At 38.7% G+C, this 26,840-nt stretch overlaps 1 protein-coding gene across 1 annotated transcript in view; it reads left to right on the top strand.

Moving 5' to 3' along the window:
- Acpp (acid phosphatase, prostate) overlaps positions 1-24,856 on the top strand; it is a 52,494-nt gene extending 27,638 nt beyond the window's left edge. The window contains exons 8-11 of the mRNA XM_004625018.2: positions 2,139-2,221; positions 4,426-4,529; positions 9,740-9,909; positions 23,626-24,856. Of these exons, the coding sequence (XP_004625075.1) occupies positions 2,139-2,221; positions 4,426-4,529; positions 9,740-9,909; positions 23,626-23,744 (476 nt within the window). The 3' untranslated portion in view covers positions 23,745-24,856. The remainder of the gene's footprint in view (positions 1-2,138; positions 2,222-4,425; positions 4,530-9,739; positions 9,910-23,625) is intronic.
- Positions 24,857-26,840: the final 1,984 nt, after the last annotated feature.

Here is a 26,840-nt window from a genome sequence, read left to right as displayed (position 1 = left end):
CACACTCATTTATTCATGCCTTGTTGACGATGGTTTTCATACTGCCACTGAAGAATTAAAAAGTTGTGACAGATCTTGGGGCCCACAAAGCCCAAGATATTTGCCATCTGGTCTTTGTCTGGCAAATAGAAAAGGGTTGCAACTTTACTGTAGCTCGGGAATGAAGGTAGTGAAGTGTATGTCTTCTGATAATAGTGATTTGTCTATGCTAAAGGATGCCACAGGGAACTTAGGAGCTATTTTTATGCTATAGTGTGATCTAATGATTATGAACAAAGATTTTTTATATACTGGGCTCAAAGCCGAGCCTTCCAGTTTGCAAGTTGTATAATCTGGGATAAATTGCTAAACCTGAGTCTTAGTTTCCCCACCTATAGGACAGAATATTGACATGCCAGACCTGGAGATAATAATGTTACTACCTCATTACTCTTGGGAAAAGGAAATGCCTCATGACTAAGAGTTGATTCTATTAATCATTACCAAGGCTACCTCTTCCCAAAGGTATCTATTGACAAAAGACAAGTTGCTAACTTGACATGGCTGTCAGTACTTCACTTGGCAACAGAATTTGGTACCAAGATGGCATGAAGATCAGGTTAATTTGCCTATGTATTCTAGAGGACAACCTTCTCTGGGACAGAGAGATTTAGACCCATTTGAGATGCAGGATCCAATTTCTTGTATTCACGGTCTAAGCAAATCCAGCCACAATAAAGATATTGTGAATATTGCTACACAGTGCCTCTTCTTATAATTTAATGAGCTTTTGGAGGGCAGATCCCACGTCTGATCCATCTTGCACAGTGTCTGACCATAGCTGCTCATTTTGAATTTGCTGATTGGACTCAAGTCTGGGAGTACAGTCAGTTAACATTAATGCCTGCTTATTACCAAAAGCCTATAAATACCACTGGTCATTCTCAGGCCAGGTGAAATCATGCACAGTAGCAAGACCACCAAGACACAATGACTCTCTTTTGAAATCCTCACTAGAAATAGTGTGAAGTCTCTGGGTAATCAAGGCCTCAAAACAGATCTAGCAGTTAGCTATACGGTCTCTCTCTCTCTCTCTCTCTCTCTCTCTCTCTCTCTCTCTCTCTTTCTCTCTCTCTTCCCCCCCCCCAGCACTCTGGGAGGCTGAGGCAAAAGGATCTCAAGTTCAAGTTCAGTCTGGATAACTTAAGAATTTAGTGAGATCCTGCCTCAAAATTAAAATTTTTTAAAGTGGCTGGGGAGATAGTTTAGTGTAAATCCTCAGTGCTGTTTAAACACACACACACACACACACACACACACACACACGCACATACACGATGGCCCTATGAAGTACAGGCTTTAGTGTCTACAAAGAAAACAGGATTTGTGGTTGTGTGTCTGCTTTTCACTGCCTCAGGAGCAATAAGAGCTAGGCCTTTGGATCTGAAGGCAAAGCATTCCTCCTCTACAGAGACAATATATGAAAGCTAAAATGCTTGCTTCAGCCCGGTAGCAACTCCAGGGAACCTAAAGAAGTGCCCCATAGAAAATAGCACGAGGACCAGGGAGATAGCTCAGTGAAATCAATGGTTGCCTGGCAAGCGCAAGGTCCTGAGTTCAATCCCTGGTACCACCACAAAAGTCAGAAAATAGCCCATGATCTGTGCCCACATTTGGAGAAATTGCTTTCTCCCTTGGCTTCTCACAGGTCTGACCACAAGAGAGTGGGAGCAAATGGAGGCACAGAAGCACATGCCATATGCCATTTGGGGTCTGCCTGGAAGATCCCTGCTAACCACTGTCTGGAATCTAAAAAGGCCTTCCGGAATTCTTTCCGAGTTTGTCATTCTCTTTCCTAACTTGAGCTTCAGTGAAACCCAGTAGAGAAACCAGCAGTCCAGCTCTTATTTGCCAGACATCTGAGGCATATAATATCTAGCTAGGCTTCAGCTTCCTACAGGGCAGGCTGAGGGTTCAGTAATATCATATGTGTAACTCACGTGACTTAGCATGCTGCAGATGCTTAAACTAAGTTAGGTCTTTGCCTCTCTTATTGAATTCTTGCAGTAAGAACCTTCATTATCAGCAGACAGAAAGCTCATACACAAAACATAAGCCTGTGCTCCATTCAGCTGCATTGTTAATCTGTCTTCTTTAAGGTGTCCTGATTAATGAAATCCTGAATCACATGAAGAGTGCAACTCAGCAAGAAAAGTACAAAAAATTTGTCATGTACTCTGCAGTGAGTATTTTTGTCTTCATTCAACATCCCTTTAAGAGTGTACTGTCTTGTCATGGGGGGCCTCATCTGCATCTCTGTGTCTCCATCACCTGGGGCACAGTAGACACCTGCATAAAATTTTCAGAATTAAATGGTCATTCTGGTCCTTGAGGAATTTACAGTCTGATACTGAAGAGATAAAGAAGGTTGGGGATGTAGCCCAGTTAGCAGGCTGCTTGCCTAGTGTGAGTAAAGCTCTATGTTTGATCCCTAGCCCTGAAGCAGACAAACCACATACAACCATACAGAAATGCCATACAAGCAAATGCCTTAATGGCTCAGCAAAGGTCGTCATCCCATCCACTGCAGGAGGGTGGGAAGAGGAGCAGGGAGGAATTCTGGACTAGACAGCCATCAACACACCCAGGTAGAAGGTATTAGTAAGCACACCTCACATGGAGGGAATTCTTAGGGCAGAAGTGGAAGGCCAGGAACATCATGTGGATAAGCTGTGTTAGACGTTAGCTGTGCTATCCAATATGGAACCTCACAGCCGTATGTAGCTATTTCAATTTAATTATAATCACCTAGATGACAATGAGGTCCCTCAGTGGCACTAGCAATATTTCAAATATGCAACAGCCACATACAGTCAATGACTATCGAATTGGACAGCATAGATATAGATTTTTTTTTTTTTTTTGTAGTACTGGGGATTGAACTCAGGACCCTGTGCTTGCCAGGCAGGCACTTATTCTACTGAGCTATCTCTCCAGCCATACATAGAGCATTTCTAGCATCACTGAGAGTTTTACTAGACATCCCTGATATGAAGTGTCAGAATATCTGAGCTTGGAGGTAGCTTAAAAGCTCTCTTGTCCTGCATGTTTCTTGGGGGCATGGTGGAAGATCAGTGGAGACAGAGAGAAGTCCTGAGGTATTTTCTCAGGGGAGACAGGCAGGATCACAGGATAGGAGGCATATTTCAGAAGTTATTCTTCCTAGCCAGGCATGGTGGTGCACACTGTAACCTCAGCACTTGGAAGGCTGAAGCAGGAAGATTGTGACTTCAAGGCCAGTCTGAATTACATTGTAAGACCTTGTCTTTTTTAAAAAGCAAACACAGAATTAATCCTACTATAGCAAGACTAGAAGTCAGAAACAGGATATAGTATAGCAAGGCTATGTATTAGTCAGAAAAATTGGAATGAGGTCTAAAACTAGGATGAGAGCATGAAAGGAAGAAGGATGAGCCAGGTTACAAGGAAAGCTGTACTTTGGGTAAAGAAAGCCATGTTGTTATTCATGCAAGAGTGTAAAAGGGTTAAGGAAGATACAGGGAAGTTTGTTTTTTGCCAATAGCTATAAACAGAATACACTAAATATAGAACCCATGGAAAGAGCAGGGGACAGTACTTCCTTGAGAGGGATGGGCCTGCAATTGGCTGATGCTGCCAGTTTTTTAAGTTTCTGTTTTACAGTTCTAATTTGTTGAGTGACTTCTGGCGAGTCCTATCTGTAACTCTTCTTCTTTCTCTATTAAATTGGTTCTCACCACTTTGGATTATATGCTGGCATAGCAGTCTAGGCTGTCAAGTATTATCCCCATTTTACAGATGTGGAATGTGAGGGTTGCCTAAGATTAGCTCAATGGTAAATGCCAAAAACACTCCCTTGTGTATTCCAGCCACTCTGAGGCAAATATTTAACCTTACAGCTATTTTTAAGATATACTCTTTAGCTCCTCGTATTTTTGTCTCCCTACACATTTATGACTTCATATACTATTCCACAACTGTAAATCAAACATTATACTAAAAATACAAGTTAGCATACAGTGCTCCAGAATATTTTAAAATTTAATGAAAATCAATGAAATAAGCAAAAGCAGAAATAGACTTATCCTGGAGAAGGCACAGGATTTAAAGCCATCAGACTAGACTCAAATTTACTTTATTCTATCTTTGAACCACATGACAGTAAGCAGGTTACTTAATTCTCTGGGTCTCACGTTCTTCATCTTTTAAATGGAAACAATAAGTAGCACACAATAGATGCTCATCCAAAATTAGTTCTTACTCCTTCTTACTCATCAGGTCATTGGGGGTATTGGAAATTTAATTGAATCAGAAATCATCGTGGTGTTCTACAAGTTCTGATACCTAATGAATGTAAATCTGAGCCAGAGGTGCGGCTCAAAAATGATTTGTTCCTTATTTCTGCAGCATGACACTACTGTGAGTGGCCTGCAAATGGCACTGGATGTTTACAATGGAATGCTACCTCCTTACGCTTCCTGTCACTTAATGGAATTATACCTCGAGGAGGGGTAAGTACTTCAGAAATGCTTTTGAAAGCCAGTATCATTGCCTCCCTGGCTTTGCAATTATTATTATTATTGTGAGTTTAAAGGGTGTGTCTGTCCTTATGTTTGGTTTTATATTCAGAGGGAAGAATGGTAGAAATATCTTTGGTACTCATTGCTCTTTTTCTTTGTTTTCATGAAGTCTTCTATTGAGAAGTAATCTATATTACATAGCAAGTGAGACATTTGAGAGAAGCATCCAAGGACAAAAATTGCATTTTTCTTTTTTAAAACATTGAAGTATTACATAAATTACTCTCTTGGGGAAAAAAACAGCTTGAGAGATGCCAAGAGAAAAATTAAGTTGTTTGGTGTTCACATAATGATAGTTTTTCAATTAAAGACTTCAAACATATCCATGCATCATCTAATGACTCATATGTACTGGTCAGACTCAAGATTCTTAAAGCACAACTTCTGAACAATGTTTATTTCTTTGTGGTCTGGTGTAACCCTCCCTTGATGACTAGCTTGACCTCCCTAAAAAGGTCAAAGTTACATGTCTCAGTTTACCTAGCACTGAGAGACACCTGAACCATGAGTTTCATTGTTGAAATGGGAGTAGTCTGGGGCAGACAGAAAGAACTTGTTACCATCAACTACGTCACACTAAGAATTTGCATCTGGTGTGACAGTGGTATTTTCTTTGGAAAGAAAAAGGTCACCAGATCCCATGAGTTGATGGCTAAAAGCACAGAAAGGGCCAGGGTAAAATAGTGATCCAAAAGTTTTGCTTCTGAGTTGGTTCAGAGGTATAATATTCTCTCCCCTCCAGGCATTCACAACTGCTGTAGGCAGGCAGGGTCAACCTGAGCATGCAGTCCCACAAGGCCCTGTGTTTAGAAGACCCCATGCTGCTTGCAGTGCTCTGCTGGCACCATCTTCAAAGTCTCAAGGGGCTGGGGAGATGGCTCAATGCAATAAGCGCTTCCCTGGCAAGCGCAAGGGCCTGAATTCAATCCCTAGTTCTGCCAAAAAAAAAAAAAAAAAAAGTTTCAGTAATTTTTTTCAATCACAAGGCCCTGCATTTCATTTCGCAAATGTTGTAATCATAGATGTAAGTTTCTGGGTCTCTAAGTCTGTAGAGTAGAAAAGTAACAACACAGAGACCTCATTCTCAATCAGTACTAACAAAGAAAGTGCATTCTGCACAGGTAGGGAAGTGAATTCCTTCATTGAACCTTTAAGTGGATTTCAGGCACAAAGAGGTAAAACTAAAATATGGTTTTAGCTAATCATGGTCTCAAATACTTGCAACTAGAGTGGAGAGAAGACCCTCTCAATAAAGACTAGCAAAAGGACAAATGTAGATTACGTATAAAACTAAAACCCAAGTTAAAATTCTAAAACTCTGATGCAAATAAAGTATATTACTTCAGAGTAATGGGATTTCTTTTTAAAACACATAAACGAGACAATCAGGTCTGTTTTGGTATTTTGGTCTCAAAAGTACACAAATGTATGCACAAAAATATACCTGTCACTGTGTTCTCTATATTAATGGCTTTTATTGCCCCAAATTGGAATATGACACAAGTTTCTGTCAATAGAGAGACAGATCAACACCCTATGTTTATTGTTACAATGAAATACTACACAGTATATAAAAAGATTGAAAATTGGCATACTGTTACATGGATTGATCACAGTATATTGGCAGAAATAAAGCAAAGTTCACAACGAAACATTAATATAACAGTGTGAACAATAGCACTTATATTGATTGCCTTTGGGGATATGGAAAGTTTTGGTGTAAATTGTTACATTCATCTGTAATATTTTATAATAAAAGAATGAAAGCAAATGCAAAAAAAAAAAAAAGGACAAATGTACAAATGAGAAAACCCAAAACATAAAATGTACTCTTAAGCCGGGGAGATGGCTCAGTGGAATAAGCACTTCCCTGGCAAGCGCAAGGACCTGAGTTCAATCCCCGGTTCTGGAAAAAAAAAAAAAAAATGTACTCTCAAGAGCAAGCCCTGCAGAAGTCTGTTCATTCGAAGACCAAATACAGATAAAATTCTAGGATCAGTTCTAGAAGTAGGCACCATCTTTTCCGCAATAAGGTTACAGAGACTACTGACTTTCTCCAACCTTCCTCCCGTCTGCATCCCGTGGTCCCAAGTCTGTTTTATTAGGGTGTTGCAGAATTTTCTCCCACTGAATCAGTTTCTTTCACTACCTTAAGGAAATTCATTTGGTTATGAACCAAATGTAGAATATTTTTCAACTGAGAGACCTTGACACACACACATACCCAAATTTAGGGCCACACAGCAGTCAGGTTGTTGTTATGTAGTATTTTTTTTTTCATTGACACACCAGACAACTATCAAAGGTTAAATGTGATTGTTTTTAAATTGGGAGAAAAAAAATCCACATTAACATGTTTATTAAATCCTTACTGGGCCAGGGAGATAGATTTGAGAGAAAATGTTATAAGGGTTATTATTTATATTTTAAATTGAGATTATGAATCATTTAGATTACTTAATATATGCAGATTTGGTAATTTTTAAAACTATTTTACCACACCAAAGGTTAAAATTCAAAGTGTAGTTATCAGTATATTTAAACTGAAAGAATGTATGGTTTTTTTCACCATAATTTTATTGAGAAACAAATAGCAATAAGACAGTTTCAAGTCAAATTGAAAGAATGTATGTTGTGTGAGTATTATGGAAATTTTTTGATTTTTTTTCTTTGTACCAGAGATTGAATTCAGGACCTTGTGCTTACCAGGCATGAACTTATGTCACTGACTGATCACATTCTTCATAGAGAATTTGTACCTATACATAATACATGTCTATTCTTTTTTTCCACATTTCTCTCCCATCCTGCCCCCTTTTCCCCTCCTTATCTACAAAGCTTTGATTCCATTTTATCCTTTTCTCATTTTTTATTTTCTCTTCCTTCCTTTCCCACTCCCCCCCCCAGTTGCCCCTTCCTTTTGAATGGTTTTGTCCTATTTACAATTTCTATTATACATTTTGGTTCTTATTTACACTTTCAACTTCTCACACCAAACAATGTAGTATTTAAATATGTGTGTCTCATTTATTCCACTTAAGAGTATGGTCTCAAGGTGCATCCAAAATGTCTCAAGTTTATCCTTCTTTATGGCTGAGTATTTACTACATAAATTTAAAACCACAGGGTATATAAAGTAATCTGTTAAACTAAAAATATTGCTTTCTTTAATTTTTACATTTTATGAAATTTTATCCAAATTTCTCATGTGCCTCTTAGCTCCATGTTTCCCACTAGAACCAATTTTGAGCCCCCAAAACTGCTTTCTAGATGTATTACTTTAGAGTAATTTGGGCTTCTGTATAAATGAACCTCACCTCACATTCTCAGAAGAAGTTAATCTCTCGCTTGTCTAAGAGCCAGTGCAGGTTTGCTGGTCACTAGGTCCACATGAGGTTCTATGTGCAGTTCTCATGTGGCAGCCAAGCATCCAGGGTTCCCTCTCTGGATCCCTATCATGCTGAGCTCACCAGCAGGCAGACTGTAGCAAGGAACGAGAGGGCGGAGAAGACCACCGGTTTATCAGCCACCTCAGCCCAATAGGAGCACATATCCTTTCTACTTGCTTTCACTGGCTAAAATAAGACTCTTGGTCTCACCAAGGTGCCAAGGAATCTAGGAAATGTAATTACTTTTGAGGTATCACTTTTCTGTGGAAAGACCCACAATGTCAATGGACTGTTTAATGGAGCCTCAGGCACATTGTCTTGAAATAAAAGATGTTTCACTGGAAAAATTATCCCAAGCTGTAAGTATGTACTCATTAATATATTATGAAAGTGTTAGGAAAAACATCTACACCTACAATCTCAGCTATTCTGTAGGTTGAAGTAGGAGGCCTGCTCAAACAATTTAGCAAGACAGTATCTCAAAGTAAAAATTAAAAAGGAATGAGGATATAGCTCAGTGGTAAAGTGTTTGCCTAGCATATATGAGTCTTTAGGTTCAATTCATAACATGGCAAAAACAAAAGAAAACTCAAACCATTTAGGCATATTAGCTAAATAAATATTTACTTATAAGATGTGTTTCTTAACACTTTCATAATTGAAGCGGAAGACCCAATACTATTATGGACTACTGAACTCTTTTAGAATATTTTGCTGAGTTTACACACCTATAATATTTAAATGATGGAACTTAACAAAAAAAAAAGGGTATACAGACGAATGTCCATTTTGTATCTGTGTATTCAAAGTGGTTAGGATAGATATATAGCTACATTCTCTTAATGAATAGAGGGATTTGTTCTAATGGTGTTTGTAAATAGGATATCAAATCCGCAACTTGTATAGCAATTGACCACTAGGAAGAATGTATGCAATGTGTTAATTATTGAAACTGTCCTACCAATTTGATTTGAAACTGTCTCATTGCTATTTGTTTCTCAATAAAATTATGGGAAAAAAAAGTTCACTAACACCTTTGAATTTCTCTCCTACTCTTCAGCAAATAACTTCTAAAAGCAACACACATTGGTTTTTTCAATGCTGATTTAAGCCACTAGCTCTTCCCCAAATAGAACTTTGTTGAAATGAAAGTTGAGGATGCTCACCTTAATGTCACACCAGAGTTGAATAGATAGCCATACCTTTCTGGGGAATAATAGTTTATAAAGTCTTCCCATATACTCAAGAGCATATCTTATTCAGTTCTATGTTTATGGCCTATTTAAGTAGAGGGGATATACAATCAGGAAAAGAATTAAAAAAAAAAAAACATTGAGAAAGGAGAAGAGAAAAGAGTAAATGAGAAGCATGAAAAAGAAGAGTAAAGAGGGGAAACCCATGATCCCCATTTGCCTTTCATTTCACATCCAAAGCCTCATCAAGGACATGCCCATCTCCCCCAACCATCTCCTCTCAGCTCTTTAAGCATATTGTTTGTTCTGCTCATCCCCCGGTTTACCTGATAAACCAAACCACCCATTTCCAACCTCAAATCTCTTCCACCTGATCCAGTCTTCCATCCCACACTCAAGTTGGCTGCAATCTTGTTCCTGTAAGTTCTTCCACTAGTCCTTTAAGAGACCTGGTATAGCTCAAGCAGAAAGTGGACATTCAACATTACAGAACTAACAAATTTAGTGGAAATTCAGCATTACAGAACTAACAAGCTCTCTCCTCTGCCTTTCCAACCAGTAAGTACTTTGTGGAGATGTACTACCGGAATGAGACTCAGCATGAGCCATATCCCCTCACGCTGCCAGGTTGCACCCACAGCTGCCCCCTGGAGAAGTTTGATGAGCTGGTTGCCCCTGTGATACCCCAAGACTGGTCCACGGAGTGCATGAGCACAAGCAACCATCAAGGTACTGAGGACATAATGGATTAGTATGCACATGCACACCAAGCTGTGCAGAAATAGCAGACCCTTCCCAAAAGCAGTTACTGTTTTGAGAATGTACTTTGGCTGTTACCCTCAACTTAGAAGAAAGAAGTGGGTTCTGTGTGATAATTATATATAAAAACACCCTCCTCCAACCTCAAGCACTGTCTACCTCTTTGCCTAGCCCTGCCTAGAATTACCACAACCTTAATTTCTTTGTTTTGTGTGTCTGTTTCTTTGTTCTGTGTTAATATAAAAGGACTTCAAATATTATCAGGTATAAAAGTAGGTCAAAGTTCATGGGGCTTCCCTGATTGGTTACATAGCACCCTTCATCATTTAAGTTTCCAGGTTTTGCTTGAGCAGAATTAGAGGAGGAAGTACTTGAAATGTCTGAAGTGGAACAGATTTCAAAGGAAATCTGTAATCTAGGGTTTAATCCTAAGAAAAAGGAAAGTCCTTTTCCAAAAATATGTCCCAAAATGAGCAAAATACCAATTTATCCAACAGTTCCAGCCTCTGTCAAGAAGAGGCGAAAGATTAAATACAGTGATGGGAACTGAAAATTTTCTTCACTGGGAATGTGATGCTATTCCATATTTCATTTTTAAGTTTAAACATACTACATAGAACTAAAAAAATAAATGCTTATTTGTATTCTTTTGCCTCCAGAATATTTGCTTTCCTTTTAAGGAAACCAAAATCAAGCTTTCTAGAACAATTTGATATTTGTAATACATACAGAAGTTCTTGGAATATATGCAACATAGCAAATGAGTAACTGGACGAGAGCTAACTGTTTAGCTACAACATACCAGAGAGGTGGGCACTACATGGCTTTCTCCTAAAGCACAGTACTTTAGATGGTGAATCTAAAGTTGATTTAAGCACCAGCCAGGTAGCTCAGTGGACTAAAGACCCTGCTTAGGCTGGCTCAGTGACTGGGGTTTGATCTCTAGCCTGCCGTGCTGGCTTCACTCCTGGAGTGCACTAAAACAGTGATTGAGACCAGGCATGGTGGTGCCTGCCTGTAATCCTAGCACTTAGGAGGCTGAAAACAGGAGGATCACTACGGGTCTGATCTGTGTAGTGAGACCCTATAGACCCTGTACTAAAATACAATAAATAAATTAATTAAATAAAGTTGACTTACGATGCACAATGACACATACCAAACTGGAACAGAACTAGAAATGTAAGAATGTCCTAAGTGCCTCAAATTCAAAACTTACTGAGATGCTAAGAATGTGGTTATGAAATCTGCCCAGAGGACAAATATTCTGGTACCTTCAGAAAACCTAAGTAAACTCATACATCCAACTGAAACTGCTCATAGTAGAAGAAGCAATCACGTTTAAATGACACTCTTTAGGGCCCTATAGATTCGCCATGTGCCAGATGCAGCATAGCTAGAGAACACCAACTTATGTTTCCATTATGAATAAAGATAAGATAGTATCCAGAAATTGTTCCTACTGCATCCCAGAATCTATACCAAAAGCATTCCCTCTCTGGTTCGTCATAACATGATTGACATGAGACATTGATTGATGTGCTTTTCTGTGTTATTTTCCAAGGAAATAACTGTTGGGATGATCATTCATGCTTGTAACTTTCTTCTAGAAGTGAGTTAAATGTAAAATAGTGAATAAAGTCAATATTAGGAAGTTCAAAGGCATTACTTTTATAATGAACTTTGAAAGCTTGTGTGTGTGTATTTACTTAGAATAAAAGTCCTACAGGAAGTTTTCAAGGGCTCTCTTTGTTTGGGCATTTTGTTTTAATGTAACAGAAAAGAGTGTATTAATATAAAGTAAAAGTATTTGGCTGGCTTAAATGAATAAGTTGCAGTGAAAATGTAGTTTGAACTTACTTCAAATAAGGGCTAAACTTTGAATGGGTCTGCCTTGTCTATTTAAATTAGAACTTGTTCTGTAATCCCAAAACTCTAAGAAGCTAAAGCAGGAAGATCACAAGTTCAACTTAAAAAAAAAAACTTTTCTCATAATTTAAAAGATAAATTTAAGATAAGATCTTGCTATGCAATATATCACTGTGATCCTCCTAACTCAGCCTCAGGAGTGCTGAAAAAATAGGTGGGTATCATCACACCCCAGCATTCAAAATTTAAAAAAAGTAAGTAAAGACTAGGGATACATATCAATGCAAAGTTCAATCCGCAGTATGAAATATAAAAATAAATAATGGAACTCACTAAGACAAGAAGTTCAAAAGGTAGTGTGGAAGTAGATGTACATCACACAGAATAACACAGGTTGCAATGGGACAAGAATCCCCAGATTTCTAGGAAAAGAGAGCAAATGAAGAGGCAACAGCTGCATTGTGAAATCAGGCTGGATGACAAGGTTTCTGATAATGTATTGCAAGGTACTAGAAAGGCATTTACCAAACACAAGCTGGGAAGGATAGGGGAGCTAACTCCACAGAAGTTTTGCACTTCAAAGAGATTCCCATAGGGTGCATTCAAGGGGTCATTTCTACTAAAACAACATATCAGCTCCATAAATAAGCAGGAATTTCATCTGTTATTTTTTCTGTTTTACCTGGCCTCAATAGAAGTGCACAGGCCAGGAATCGATTGGTGCGCAATAAATATTTACTTGATAATGTGTAATTCATTACCTTTCCTTCCTGAATCTAGTCTTGCTTAGAAGCAGGTGAAAGTTTCAAGAAACTTGGATGTTATTCAATGTTGGTAAATTCCTGAGCAGTAAGTGACAACCGAGCTGAGTGACCATAGCTACTTTTAGAGTTCACTGATGTCTGGAAAGCTGGAAGGTTTGAATTATTTTTTAGTAAGCCTGCCAAATTTACCAAATAAAAGGGTAGGAGTCTCTGATGCATTTGAAAAATAGATCTATCTGGTGAATTGTTGTAATTTAATGACAAAAAGTAAAACACAAGACATACAGGGTGCTCTGAAAAAAACAATATAGGAAGCAAGACAAAAACACTAAATACAGCTGGAGAGATAGTTCAAGGACATAAGCGCCTGCCTGGGCAAGCCTAATGTCCTGAGTTCAATCCCCAGTACCCCCAAAAAACACTAAATACAGGACATGTCCTGCATATAGGAGATGCTTGGCAGACTACCTCTTTTGAGAGTTTCTCCCCATGAAATTTTCCCCACAATTATAAGCAATACTTCAGCTACAGGCAAGTCTGAAGACAAAATAAGCCAGATCATATCAATTAAATTAACTGCAGTCTTTGCCAAAAAAAATGTAATTGTAAATGCTATATTACTTGAAAATAATAAAGTTTGGTTTTTCAAAATGCTTCTTTAATTCTAGAATTTTACTAACACTGTCAGACTTTCTTCATTAATGTCACCCTACTCCCTACCTCCATAGCTAGTTATAATTATATCATAAGAGGAAAAAGGTTCAGGTTCCCCCATTCTGTCTGGAAAGCTGAAAATCTACAGTGCATATTCACATGCCCAGGATTCAACTGGGAGCTTCTGCAAAGCAGGATTCACACCTTTTTCCTCTTTGAATCTTCTTCTAGCAAAACCTGGTGCCTTCTATCAGTGTTTACTGATTGAATATATGTTGACCGTTTCATACTTGACCTGAATTCTTCATGACTAGGCCCAGATATCAGCAGCCTGAAACTCAGTTGTCAATAAATAGAGGAGAGTATCTAGGAATGGTGCTCAAAAGGGTCGGCTCTGTAAAGATGCAAATCACCATCTATATAGGCACATAGGCTCATGCCAACATGTCTGCATGTTTTACATCTGTTTTTGGCATAGTCATCATGACATTGTCTTGTTTGTCCACTGCTGTTAAAAGCCCCTGCTTACTAATATCCCTTCTGGAACCACTATTTATCTCTCATAGATGAAACCATCTAAGTAAAATGACCTTTCTTCACTTGTATGACCATCACCTTCTCACTGCCATATCTCACTGTCCAAACATGATGACACTGGCACTTGCCATGGTATGCAGTACAGTAATTCACCCCACACCCACTGCTGCCCTCAACCAAGAGAACTCTCACAACAAGGACCTAACCCACACCCCACCCACGACACCAGGATCCAACCGCAAATCAAATCAATCACATGATTTTGCTTTCTTCTGATCTGCCAAGCAGGGATGAAGAAAATTAAAGTGCAAGCCTGTTGTCCTCCTTTCACACTATGAAGGTTCAAAGTTGTATTCCAGGTTCGGCTGAGTCTTTCAATGCTGCTTAGTAAATGCGCTCACTCTTACTAGACCATCTTCCTACTTGCTGCAGAAAAGATTTTCATTTCCCCCAAACTTCAGGATCCACTTTGTCTTCTTTATTTTACCAGGCAGCATAATCCGTTGATTACTCTTTTAAATTCTCTTCTCACCACCTCAAAATGCATCAGCACCTTTAACCTTCCTCTTCTGCTGTTCCCCAGGGAAGCACACTCCTCCTTAAACAGACTTGTTCTTCTCACTGGAGTGTGATCCATCCTGACAGCCTCCTCAGGACTTCTTTGAGTGGCTTGCATAGCTTTGTTTTCTATCTCTGTAATGACTGTGAAATGTCCAAATGTCCAAATGTCCTCTCTTCAAAACACCTGCAAATGCAATGTGTGATGGTATACGCATGTAATCCCAGCACCATGGAGGCTGAGGCAGGAGGATTGCAATGAGTTTAAGGCCAACCTGGGCTACAGACTGAACTACACAGCAAGACCCTGTCTTTAAAAAAAAAGTGCTGGCCCCATTTAACTCCCTTCAGTACTCATTTTTAAAAACAATTTTATTAGTAGATACGTGACCAGGACACATAGTGATTGCATCCATCTTGGGGTACTGGTACATGCAAATATTGCATCTTCATCATGTGCACCCTCATGTCCCTGCCCTTCCTTTTCCCTCCTTCCTCAAATCTCCTTTCCATCTCCACAGAATCCTAATTTGCTTGACCTAATGATTTACCCCATCTAGTTTTACTTGCATATTTCCTTCTCAATTATTACTTATTCTGTAAAAGTATGTCTATTCTTATCTTTTTAAACTTCTCTTGAAAGTCACCAGTGTCTAACACAGTAATAACTTTTCTTTTTCTGTGAAACAAGACTTTCACATGTTACAAAGAAAAATGAATCTCAGAGTGTGAATGTCACAAATAGCAGGGCCCCCAGAATCCAACAGTACACTGTCCTACACCTTGCTCCTATTATATTTCTTTTCTATACTGTACTACTTTGTGCACTGTTCCCTTAGGGAATTTCCCAAAATAGGATTGGTGATTCAAGATACATCAATATCTAATGAACAACTGAGCACCTATACGTACTCAGCCTGTGCCTATGTTCCAGGCATTAAGTCTGGGGGAGGAAACAGCAGCAGAGAAGCAGATTGCTCCCACAAGACTTGTAGACCTGAGGGGACAAGGTAGGAGGACAAACAAGGAAGGTAGGAGTTAAACATTAAACAAGCCTCCACTGTGAAGTATGGTACAAAGTATATATGAAGGCCATACAGGCAACAGTGAGAATGAATAATCTGCCTAATTCTGAAGGCTTCTCCAGTGGAGCGATATTTGAATGGAAGTCTGTTGGAGAAAAGGAACTAACTGGGTGAATGGTGAGGAGAAAGGAGAAAGTGATAGGCAAGGAGGAGAACATGTTGAAGTCATGAAGCTAAACACAACATGGGTATTTTAGAGACTGAAAATTTTCTGATGTGTACAAAGGGTTGAATCTAGAGAGGCAACGTTAAGTGCTTTGCGTGTTGAGTTGAACAGTTCTGCTCTTTGAACAGTTTCAAACAGAGGTCTGATGCTGTAACTGGCTTCTGGCTTGAGGAAGACTCTGACTTCACCAAGAAGAATGAATTGGAGAGAAGAAAGTCTATTAAGGCAGTGGAAGCAGTTAGGCAGCTACTGTAGTAATCCATGAGCTCAAGTGAGTGAAAGAGGGGCACACACTTATTCAAAGGGGGAAGAAGTAGGACAGTCAGGACCTTTGGACTAATGGCAAAAGAGTTGCCTACATAGTTTTCAAAATTCACACTGCCTTCAGTATCAGTTTGTTCCCATATAATGATATATTTTTTCAGTCAATACCTGCACTCTCTCTTCTCAGAATCTAGAATATTGCCCTGTCAAACTCCTAAAATCTTTTACAGTACCAAGAAGAATATAGCTTAAAAATAAAAAAAAAAATCAGAAGTAGAGAGCGAGTGCTCCCTATGTCTTTCATTTGTTCCCCTTGGCCAGTTTCACTTGGATAGATGCCTCCCTTCGGACCCCTAACTGATCATATCCTGGAGCCCCACCCTTGATTTCCTCACTCCACATTCACCACGAGCCAGTATAGGAAGCGCTCTGTTTTCTACATCAACAATGCTCATTTCCAATCTAAGTGTAGAATTATAGACCTGTTATTTTCCAGCTATTTACAGTCATCTCCATCAGGACAATAATTTATCTTAATATCACTCATAGATGATAGTTATTATCTCCTTGTTCCAAACCAATCCAGGCTTTGTAATCCCAACCCCAATTCATAGTTGAATCATCTTTGCAGTCATTTAAGGAAGAGCCCATGAGATTTTCTTACCCACAACTTCGTCTTCATCAATATATTCAGTTTGTCACTACTGCCTATCAATTCTACTTTGTGAGTGTCTCTTGAAGTCCCTCATCTGTGTTCCTGTGTCCACAACTCCAGTTTTATGCCTTCAGAATATTATCAAATATGTATTTCAATAACTCCTTTCTATGCCTACTATATCTCCACCTTTGAATCTTTTCAACAGTTATTTTTAAGACAAGTAGGCCATGTGACTTTCATGCATAGTAATTGCTAATTACTTTTATTTGCCCCATTGAAACCCAAACCCAGTCTACCTATCTAGCCTCACTTAAGCCTATGCTGAAGCCTATGCTCCAGTCACATGTGCAAGTGGCCACTACTTGCCAAACCTACCTTTGTGCAACTCTTTCTGACAAATGGAAAAATCTTACTAATCTTACAAGGCAACTCATATCTCTTATTTTCCAAACTCTTTCTATTCCTAATAGAATATACTCTATTGGTTGCAACTTTCTTTCTGTTGAACAGCCTGTTTTATTTATATTTCAACTTCAGTGTTCATTTTTTTCTATTTTTAATTAATTTTATTGAGAAACAAATAGCAATGAGACAGTTTCAAAACTGATTAATAGGACAGTTTCAATAACTAATATATTGCATGTTATTGTCTTCATAGTGGTTATTCACAGTACAAGATGCAGACATGATATCTTGTCCAAACACTGTTAGTACACATCTTTCTTCTCATTAAATTAAGAGAAAGTAGCGTACACCTATCCTAACTATGTTGTATATACAGATACAAAATGGTCCTTCATTTATATCCTCTTTTTGAGCCGGCAAGATGGCTCAAAAGAATTAGCACTTGCCTGGCAAGTGCAAGGGCCTGAGTTCAATCTCCGGTTCCACAAAAAAAAAAAAAAAAAAAAACTATCACATTTATATCCCTTTTTTTGTTTAGTTTTTTCAGAGATGGTAATTTCATTGCAATTTAAATATTGTAGGTATGTGAATTCAAAAAAAATTCAATATAGTCGAGTAGTCCCTAATAGTAGTGGGTTATCCGTAGGACTGGCAACGTCAGAATCAACGTCAGTGTTTATTACACTATATCATAATTGTCTGTCTGGTTCTCCCACTACTCAGTGTGTTTCTCAAGAGCAGAGATTATAGAACTGAAGCATCTTGCCAGGCACATGATTCATGTTTACTGTAGGTATAGGAAAGGAAGAAGGAAAGATAAAAGAAAGGTATATCCCATGGAACTGCTATGAAAACATAGCCAATAAGAATTGCACACAAATTTCTAAATAAAGAAATTCAGAAATGAAAAACAATTTTTAAGAATCATTGGTATCTATCTTTATCTCTCATTTCTATTTCAGTCTATTCTTCAGTTCTATTCAGTTCTCTCAAACTTCATGTTAACTCCATCAGCGGTCCCAGTGACACAATCCCCAGGGCCCAACTTTACTAATATTCACCTTCTTGTGGCAGTTCAGAAATATCCAAACATTAGCCTTAAAGTTGGCAACCTTTGAGTTCTATGTCATTTATTTATCTACAAATATTTATTAGCATCTACTATGTCCAATGTGCTATTCTAAGTGGTTGGAGACATCTATAAACAAAAAAGCATAAAGGTTCCTACCTCCTTAAAGCTTATGCTCAATTAAAAGAAGACACAGACAGAAAACAATTTAAAAATATAATAAATAAGTGTTTTGGAAGATGAGGTTCCTAAGTGCCAAACTAGAGGGTGGTGAGAATTGCACTTTTATATGTCAAAGCCACACTGAGGAAATGAGATTTCAGCATATAAATTAAGAGAAAGACAATGTAAGGACCTGTGTGAAGGGTATCAGAGAACTGTGCATGGCATGTTTGAAGAACAGCAGGAAGGGCTATGTGGCCAGCAAAGAGGGAGTGAGGAAACAATGAAATCTTAGGGGCTATTAGGGACCAGGGAATGCAAAGCCTCTTAAGATGTCACCATCAGGATGTTAGGTTTTCTTCTGCTTAAAATGATCATCGATTGCAGGCTCTGTTTTAAGCAGAAAAGTGGTATGGTTTTGCCTAAAATCATTTAAAATCTGTGTTTTAAAAAAATTGTTTTTAGACCATGATTTCAGTGAGGAAAATATTTTTAAATAAAATAATTTTTTTAAATGTGATGAAGAAAGGACAGAAGATAGGCAACAAATTAGATGTCACTGAAGTGATCTTAAAGTGATTATTTGAACAAATAATAGTCGTTCAAACAGAGTAGGGGCAGAGAATAGGAGAAGTCATTTGTTTACAGATACACTTTTTTGGTAGAGCCAACAGGTTCCTGACAGATCAGGTATAGGATGAGAGAAAAATAAAGGAGCTGACTGAGCTGTAAAAGGCTCAGTCAACAACTTCGGACATTGCCAGTCATGCAGATAACCCACTACTATTATAGACGAATGGACTATATTGGATTGCTTTGTGGAATTCATGCACCTATAATATATGAATGGCAATAGAATACCTACCTCTGACAAAACTAAACAAAAAGGGGGACATAAATGAAGGACCATTTTGTAGCATATATATATATAAAATAGCATAGGTATATAGCTACTTTCTCTTAGTTCAATGAAAAGAAAGTTTTGAACTAATAGTGTTTAGACAAGATATCATGTCTGCATCTTTTCCTATAAATACTACAAGGACAACAATATGCAATGTATTAATTATTGTAACTGTCCTACTAACCTGTTTTGAAACTGTCTCATTTCTACTTCTTTCTCAATAAAATTAATAAAAATAAAAAAATAAAAGAGTTGAGGATAAGTCAAAGGCTTTTGTCCTGAACCAGTAGGAGAATTTTTCAAGTGTTATGAGGCAGCCTGTGGGAGTGAAGATTTACTATGTGAGGAAGACGGGGCTTGGGGCATGGAACCTGGGACTTCCTGTCACCAAAATGTCTATTAGGTGAGCAAGAAAAACACATCAGCCCCCTTTATCCATGAGGTATACTCTCTAGGATCCCATTGGATATCTGAAGCCACAGATACTACAGAACTCTGTTTATACAACTTTTTTTTTCTTGTGCATACATACACTACAGTTTAATTGAAAATTAGGCAGAGTTGCATGCTAACAATAATAAAGTAGAACTATTATGACATTATACTGCAATAAATGCTTTGTGTTTGTGCTCTTCCTTCCTCACTTCTCCCACCTTTGCATTTTCAGCCTTTCATTTAAAACAAGTATGTTTAGCTTTTCTCTGGCATAACCAAATTGGCTGCATTGCTGCCACTTTACCTTGGAGCCAGCTGACAATGGGTTGAAACGTCTACAAACTTTGAGCTAAATAAACCTTTCCTCCTTTAACTTGTGGATTCTGTGTAATTTGTGCCAGCAAAGAAAACTTAATTAAGACAGATTTTTCATGCCAGGGAAGTGGTGTCATCACTGTGACAGTATCCTAACGCTTCTGAATAGGGTGGCTCAGAAGCCTTAGAAGCTGGCTTGCAAGAAGAATTTGTAAAGGCTTAGAGGATGGTGGATGAGGAAGCAACCCTGGGATGCTGTGAGCTGAGCTTGATGGGAGATTCTGGTCAGTGCTCAGATCAGAATTCTGACAGAAAGACAGCTGGTAAAGACCAAATTCAGAAGGTTTCTGTTGTGAAGAAGGATTCCATTGGCAGTTAGACTCCATGTAATATGTGTTACTATTTAACAAAAAATTTGTCTGCACTTTTTGCTCATGTCCAGAGACATTACAGGGGACAGAGAATAAGGGCTGCAAACTGATTAACCTGGTAGAGGAAATATCAAAGCAGTCCAGTATTAAAGTAGGTGGCACAGCTACTGTTGAGAACTTTTAGCCAGATGTATGTTGAAAATCAAGAACAAACAGCCTACAAGAGCTCTTTAAAATGTTCTGAGTTTGGGAAGTGTCATGGTTTGTGTCTAGTTGTCTCCATAAAGCCTCATGCAGTTACAGGGTGAACTTCTAGAGTTTGAGATTAATTCATGATCCAGGGCTGGGATTATGGGTGTGAATGCTGCTAGGATTATGGGTGTGAGTGCTATACTCAGCCTGGGGCAGATAGCCTGACTACATCATAAGGGGACAGATTTGCTCCCTGTAGCCACTAATGCTGCTGCTGCTCCTCCCTTTTACCTTTGCTGTTCTCTGCCACCTTGAACAGCTGCCCTTTGCCATGTGCCACTCTGCCTTGGAGCAGCCAAGTATGAACTGAAACCTTCACAAACTGTGAACTAAATAAAACCTTCCCTTCCTTAATTTGGGGTGTTAGGTATTTTGTCCCAGCAATGAGAGAAAAATAACTAAGACAGCAAGAAAGGAAACTTCAGTAAAGCTGTGGACTGCAAAAATGAAGCACAGGAAAATTTGGTTGTGGAATAGGTTAGCAATAAAAAGATGCATACTTTGGAAATAGACAATATAAAAAAATGGCCTGAGCACATCATAAGAATCAGTAGGACTCCACTCTTTGCAACCTCAAAACTGCAAAGGTAAAGACTATTTTAAGAAGAGAGCTCCAAAACACTGTGTTCCACAATGGTGGTGGCCTAAAGAATTTGTTTCTCATGATTTGATTCATAGCACTCAGCAATCCAGGCACTTGGCTCCTAGAGCCAGGAGAGAAGAAAGCCTGGCTACTGCTCCAGCTGGTGGCAGACCTGGTGGAGCTACTCTCATGGTGCTGGTTGTAGGCACATGCAGAATGCAAGAGTTGTGGGATCAGAGAAGTTTCCACCCAGATTTAAGAAGAAGGCATAGGCCGGGGAGATGGCTCAGTAGAATAGGCACTTGCCTGGCAAGTGCAAGGGCCTGAGTTAAATCCCCAGTTCTGAAAAAAAAAGGCATAAAAGGTCAAGAAGTGTGCCCCTGAGAGGACAGTTTGTGAAGCTGAGTGTGAAGTTGAAGGTGCGACAGAGACTCCATAAGGTTGAAAAAGCCAGTTACATAGAAGGTCACAAGGAGTAAGCAAAACCAGCCAAGATAGAAGCCGTGAGAATCACAACTGCTTTGCCTTAGAGGCAGAGCTACTCCAATTCTTTTGGAGTTCATATCCTTCCACAGATTTCCCCAGGTGCTGGACAGGGAACTGCAAGATCTAATGTTTGCTCCGCTGGATTTTGGCCTAGGTTTGGTCCTATTCTGTTCTATCCCTTTATTTGTACCTTTTGAAGTAAGAATATTAACCTTGTGCCACTGCACACTGGAAATGTTAAACTTTCTTTCATTTCTGTAGAGTCTTACTGCTAAGTGTTCTGCTTTATATCTCAGAGGAAACTTTGGACTTGGACTTTTCAGAAATACTGAAATTGTTAGGATTTTTTCAACTCTTAGAGATGGACTAAATGTATTTTGCATTAAGAGATGTACGTGAGTCTTTTGGGGTGTCAATGTGGAATGTTATGGCTTGTATGTAGGTGCCCCCAAAACCTCATGCATTCATAGATAGAGCTTTTCAGAGGTGGCTGGATCTAAGGTATGTGAATGTGGATTAAGGGTATATGATAACTAAATTACTCCATGAAGCCTTTATCATAGTTCTGGGTGTGGATGCGGGAAGGCCTTCCATGGGGTAGCTGGCACCAATCAAATATCTTATAGTCTGAATGGAATAAAAGGGAAAGGGAGGCTTGCTGCTTGCTGCTTGCTGCTTCCTACCTCCTCTGCCATGGACTGTTTCTCCTCTGACATGTCCTTCTACCATCCTGTCCTTGAAACCAGCAAACTATGAGCTGATAGCTCTATAAACTATGAGATGAAAGAAATCTTTCCTCTTTTAACTTTAGGGGATATTGGGTATCATCTCCCAGCAATTAAAAAGTAACTAAGGCAGGGAGGAACCAGGAAGAAAGATTGACACCTACTGGTCACAACCCCAGTGAGACCTTTTCTGACCAGACTCCACCTCCTAACAGTATCAGCTATAGTACCCACATTGTCCAATTCTTTTTCAAATCCCCCTCTATGAACACATAAAGCTCTTGGAGGACGTCTAGATATAAACCACATACAACATAAAATAAGAGAACAGTGCATTATTTAATACCTAAGAATTGTTTGTTTCTGGAATTTTTCTGTTTACTATTTTCAGAGAATAATTGACAAATACAGGTAGCTGAAACCGCAGAAAGTAAAGCTGGGGATAAGGGGAGACTATAAGATCTAAGAGTCTTGAGCTTGAGCGAGAGGTCAGACTTGATATTTGAAAAGTTTGGAAGTCGTTTGCAAGTAGATTCTTTTTAAAAATCACTAGATTGATAAAATCCCATGTTTAAATCAAATAAGATTATCTGATTAACATCAACTAAATTATCTAATCTTCCTGCTTGTCTTTTGCTTCCTCTCTCCCATAATGACATTGGGCTAAGTCAGTGATTTTCATCTGTGTTGCATGGACCAATAGGGCTTGCAGAGATGTTGACTCTCCCATTGTCTAAGCCAATTAGCAACCCAGTATTTTTACAATGAAAATGTAGACATTTGGATATGAGATACACAGGTATTTAGGATGTGTATATTAGAGTGGATGAGGGTGTGTATAGAAAGAGTAACTTTTTGAATGAAATAATGAATTAGGATCTCATTTTTTAAAAGACCCTTACATATTTTCTTATGGCTAATTATCAAAGGAATAGAGAAAGACAGAGACAAAGATAGAGAAAGAGATTGAGAGAAATTAATAATAAGGCACAATTATGTTAAAAATGCTTCCTATGGTGAATGTAAGCTCAAGGTTTTTCATGTAAAATAGACTAACTTGAAAATCAAATTCGAAAATAGAAAGGTTCCCATTTTTTTAGTTTCAGTTGATTGTAGTTGAGTAGTAATGTAGCTATAGAAAAATATATGAAGTGAGCACTATAAGAGAACTTTGGAATTACTTTTCAATTACCTTCACTTTACAGAGGGGAGCTGGGACCCGAGGACCAACTGACATGCTGAATTGGAACCGCAGTCACCTCCTGACTCTTGCTCCTGTGCTCTTTACCTCACACTGACATCAAGGCTGCTTTTAGAAATTCCTCTAAGGTTTATAATTAAGGCAGAAATTAGCCTGCATGTATAACCTTCGTGTTTTCTCCATGCACTAATTTTATACTAATGCTTTTTCTATTTTCCTACAGTTTTAAGGATCATCCTTGCCATTGCCTTTTGCCTGGTGTCTGGAGTCCTAATGGTGCTGCTGTTTATCCTCATTCGCCATGGGCCTTGCTGGCAGAGAGAGTCTTACAGGAACATCTGAACTGGTGGCTGAACAACAGCAGACAAGCAGGGACAAACTCCAGGGATATAGCATCTCCCAAGGATGAGGCATTCCAAGGATTCAAAGGACAGGAGTTGGCCACTGGCCACATTTTCTTTCTGGACCCACTTAGAGCACAGTTGGAACCCACAGCCACCCAGGGACAGCTGCTTGACCAACAGGTTACCCGGGACTTCTCAAAACTGAATAAGAGTGTAGACTGCTCCAGAGGCCAGAGCGAGGCTCTTCTGCAGAGAACAGTTGTATTCCTTGACAGAGATGTTCAGAGAGAGAACTAAGAAGCTTTTGGTTTACAAAGACCAAAGAATGAGAAAGTGGGACAATAGATTAGACAAGTCTACATACAGGGAAATGTTAGCATAGAGGTGGTATTAGATAAGATGACCCTTAAAGGAAAGACACAATAAGAAATTATAAATAACTTTTATTTCGCTATTAAGTAGGTTTAATATATAGGCACACACACTCATGCACAGCCCTCACAAGCAGTTCCCACCCTGTGTTTGATAGTTCACACACTTCTACATGTGCACCTAACACACATACATACATATATTTATATTTTAAGTGCCTTTGAAGGGGTGTTTTATTATCAGAAACGAATATGAACCTTTCAGGTCATTGGGGAAGCAACTGGAAAAATCCATGGTTGTTTTGTTTTAACTTCCATTATCAGAGTTATATTTTTATACAGTTTGAATGGGAATGTTTTTATTTCATTTTAAATGAGTTTTTATATTGGAAAAGGTCATCATGGCCATGGTACAAGAAGTGTTTTAATTGCCACAGAAGTATCTAATTTTTTGAGGTGGGGGGTATAGTGTCTGAACCCAAAGCCTCAAACATGTTAAGTGACTGTGGCCACCTCAGAGCTGTATCCTCAATCTTTTCTGAATTTTCTAAGTGCCGTGGTAGAAGGAAAAACCGACTGAGAGTCAGCCTCCTGCCTCAACACTTCACTGGCTTTGGGCCAACAAACTGAAACATAGACTTTCATACCTTCAGTCTTAGCTTCTATCTCTGTTACTCTTCTCTTGTTGCTGGGACAAATACCTGACACCCAAAATGAAGGAAGGAAAGGTTTATTTAGCTCACAATTACTGGAGGTTTCAGTCCATACTCAGCTGGCTCCAAGGCAGTGTGGCACATGGCAGAGGGCTGCAGTTCCTGGAGGCAGCAAAGAACAGAGAACAAAAATGGAGGAATAGCAGCAACAATGGCTACAGAGAGAAAGTCTGCCTCCCTTAAATTGCATTCAGGCTACCTGCCCCAGGCTGGAGGAAGTAATTTCATAATCCCAGCAGTACTAAGATCCATAATCCCAGTGGGTCATGAGTTAATCTCAAATTCTAGAAGTCCCCACCCCATGACTGTGTGAGGCTTTGGGGGCACAACTAGACACAAAGCATAACAGCTTCCTAATCTAACGAGGAAGAATGAGGACTGGATGGGCATACAAGTCACATCTGGTTCTCATGTTGTGTGAATAATTGTTTTGTTTGTTTTATGTTATGAGTGGGTCATTGCCCATGCAGGTACTTTCACAGATGGTACCATTGAAGCTTAGTAGAGTGACACTAATATTTACTCTAAACAGTTTTATCTTTGAACACCCAACTATTCAAGTAGGGAGAAAGTCAATCTCATTTCTTAATACAGTTCTCGGTTCTCCATATTTGATGAGATCCCAGAACGTATCTAGTAGAAGTCAGAAAAAAGTCCTCTATGCCTCTGCACACACTGTCCCCAGTAAGTTCACTGTCCATGCCCATGAGGTCTGAAGGCACAGGACATTTGTGTTGTAGCTCCCAAGCCCACAGTTTTTGGGACTTCCTAATCCAGGATACTAGAATTTCTGCTCAGCATAGAAATCCATCTCCACAATACCCCTATCCCCACCCTATCTTTCATTTCATATCTTCCCCTCTTCTTGAATTCCACAGCTTCTACTGTTAAATGCCAAGCACCTGCATCTATAACCCTTAATGTTTACATGATTCTCACTGAGCCAAAACTATTGCAAACAAAAACCTAAAGAGAGGTGGATGTCAACTGCATTCTTAGCTTGGGAAAGAGAAAAACATCAGCAAGAACAAAAGACAAATTTCTATCTTCTAATAATATGTAATGTAGTAACCATTGTTATCCTCCTATCATATTGTTTTGGAATTTTATTTTTGTGTCTTTGTCTTTAAAATAAACACTTTTTAAAATTCTATCTTCATAAAGTAGTCATTCACATCCATAATTAAGCCATATTTTATGCTAACAAATAAGACTTAAACATAGAAATACAAATCACAAAGGATGAAATTTTCTTACTCATTCACATACTTTGGTGGAGGACTTGCTATTTCCTATTCACAAATTTAGACATTAAACTGTCCATCCCTACTGGAGTATGAAGATGTTTTAATTCAATAATGATCTCATACAGGGTTGGTAGAATATAAAAGTAAAATCTCTCACAGCCTTTTCTTTATATCATCTTATAATATTGTCAGTGGCTTAAAGAACCTCTACTTTCTACTAGTTCTGGGGGACTTTTTTAATCTCCTCCATTTTTCTTCCTTCTTCCATCTCTTTTGATTATTATAAAGATAGTTCTCAGGCTTGGCTTAACTGTTTACCATCTCCAGAGCTATCCTGTCAATAAAATTGTAATTGTTTTTCATATTTCATGGCAGAATAAAAAAATCACATGTGACTAATGACCTAAATGGCTAAAGCAAAAAGCACAAATATGCTATAAAATTTCTCAGGAAGTAAGCTAATCATCTACCTTCAATGAGGGAAGGTAAACTCTACTGATAGGAGTTGCTTCTTCAGTCAGCTCAGGTGTAAGTCCAGTTGCTATCATGACAAATGATCTATGAAAGATGATGGCCAGAACTGAGATCACCTCTGTTCTGAGATGTGGTCCCTGCCATGTGAACCAATGCAGAAGCCATAGGACAGCATCCAAATAAGACAATCATCTTATGTCAATGAGAATTAATTAACTTATTTATTTATTTATAATGTATTTGGTACAGAATCTCATTAGGCAGCTCAGATTCATAGTGATCCTCCTGT

The sequence above is a fragment of the Octodon degus genome, unplaced genomic scaffold (genome assembly GCF_000260255.1).
Source record: "Octodon degus isolate 3935 unplaced genomic scaffold, OctDeg1.0 scaffold00008, whole genome shotgun sequence".
Lineage (NCBI taxonomy): Eukaryota > Metazoa > Chordata > Mammalia > Rodentia > Octodontidae > Octodon > Octodon degus.
Note: the sequence above shows the minus strand (reverse complement) of the source record. Positions and strands in the feature narration are given on the sequence as shown.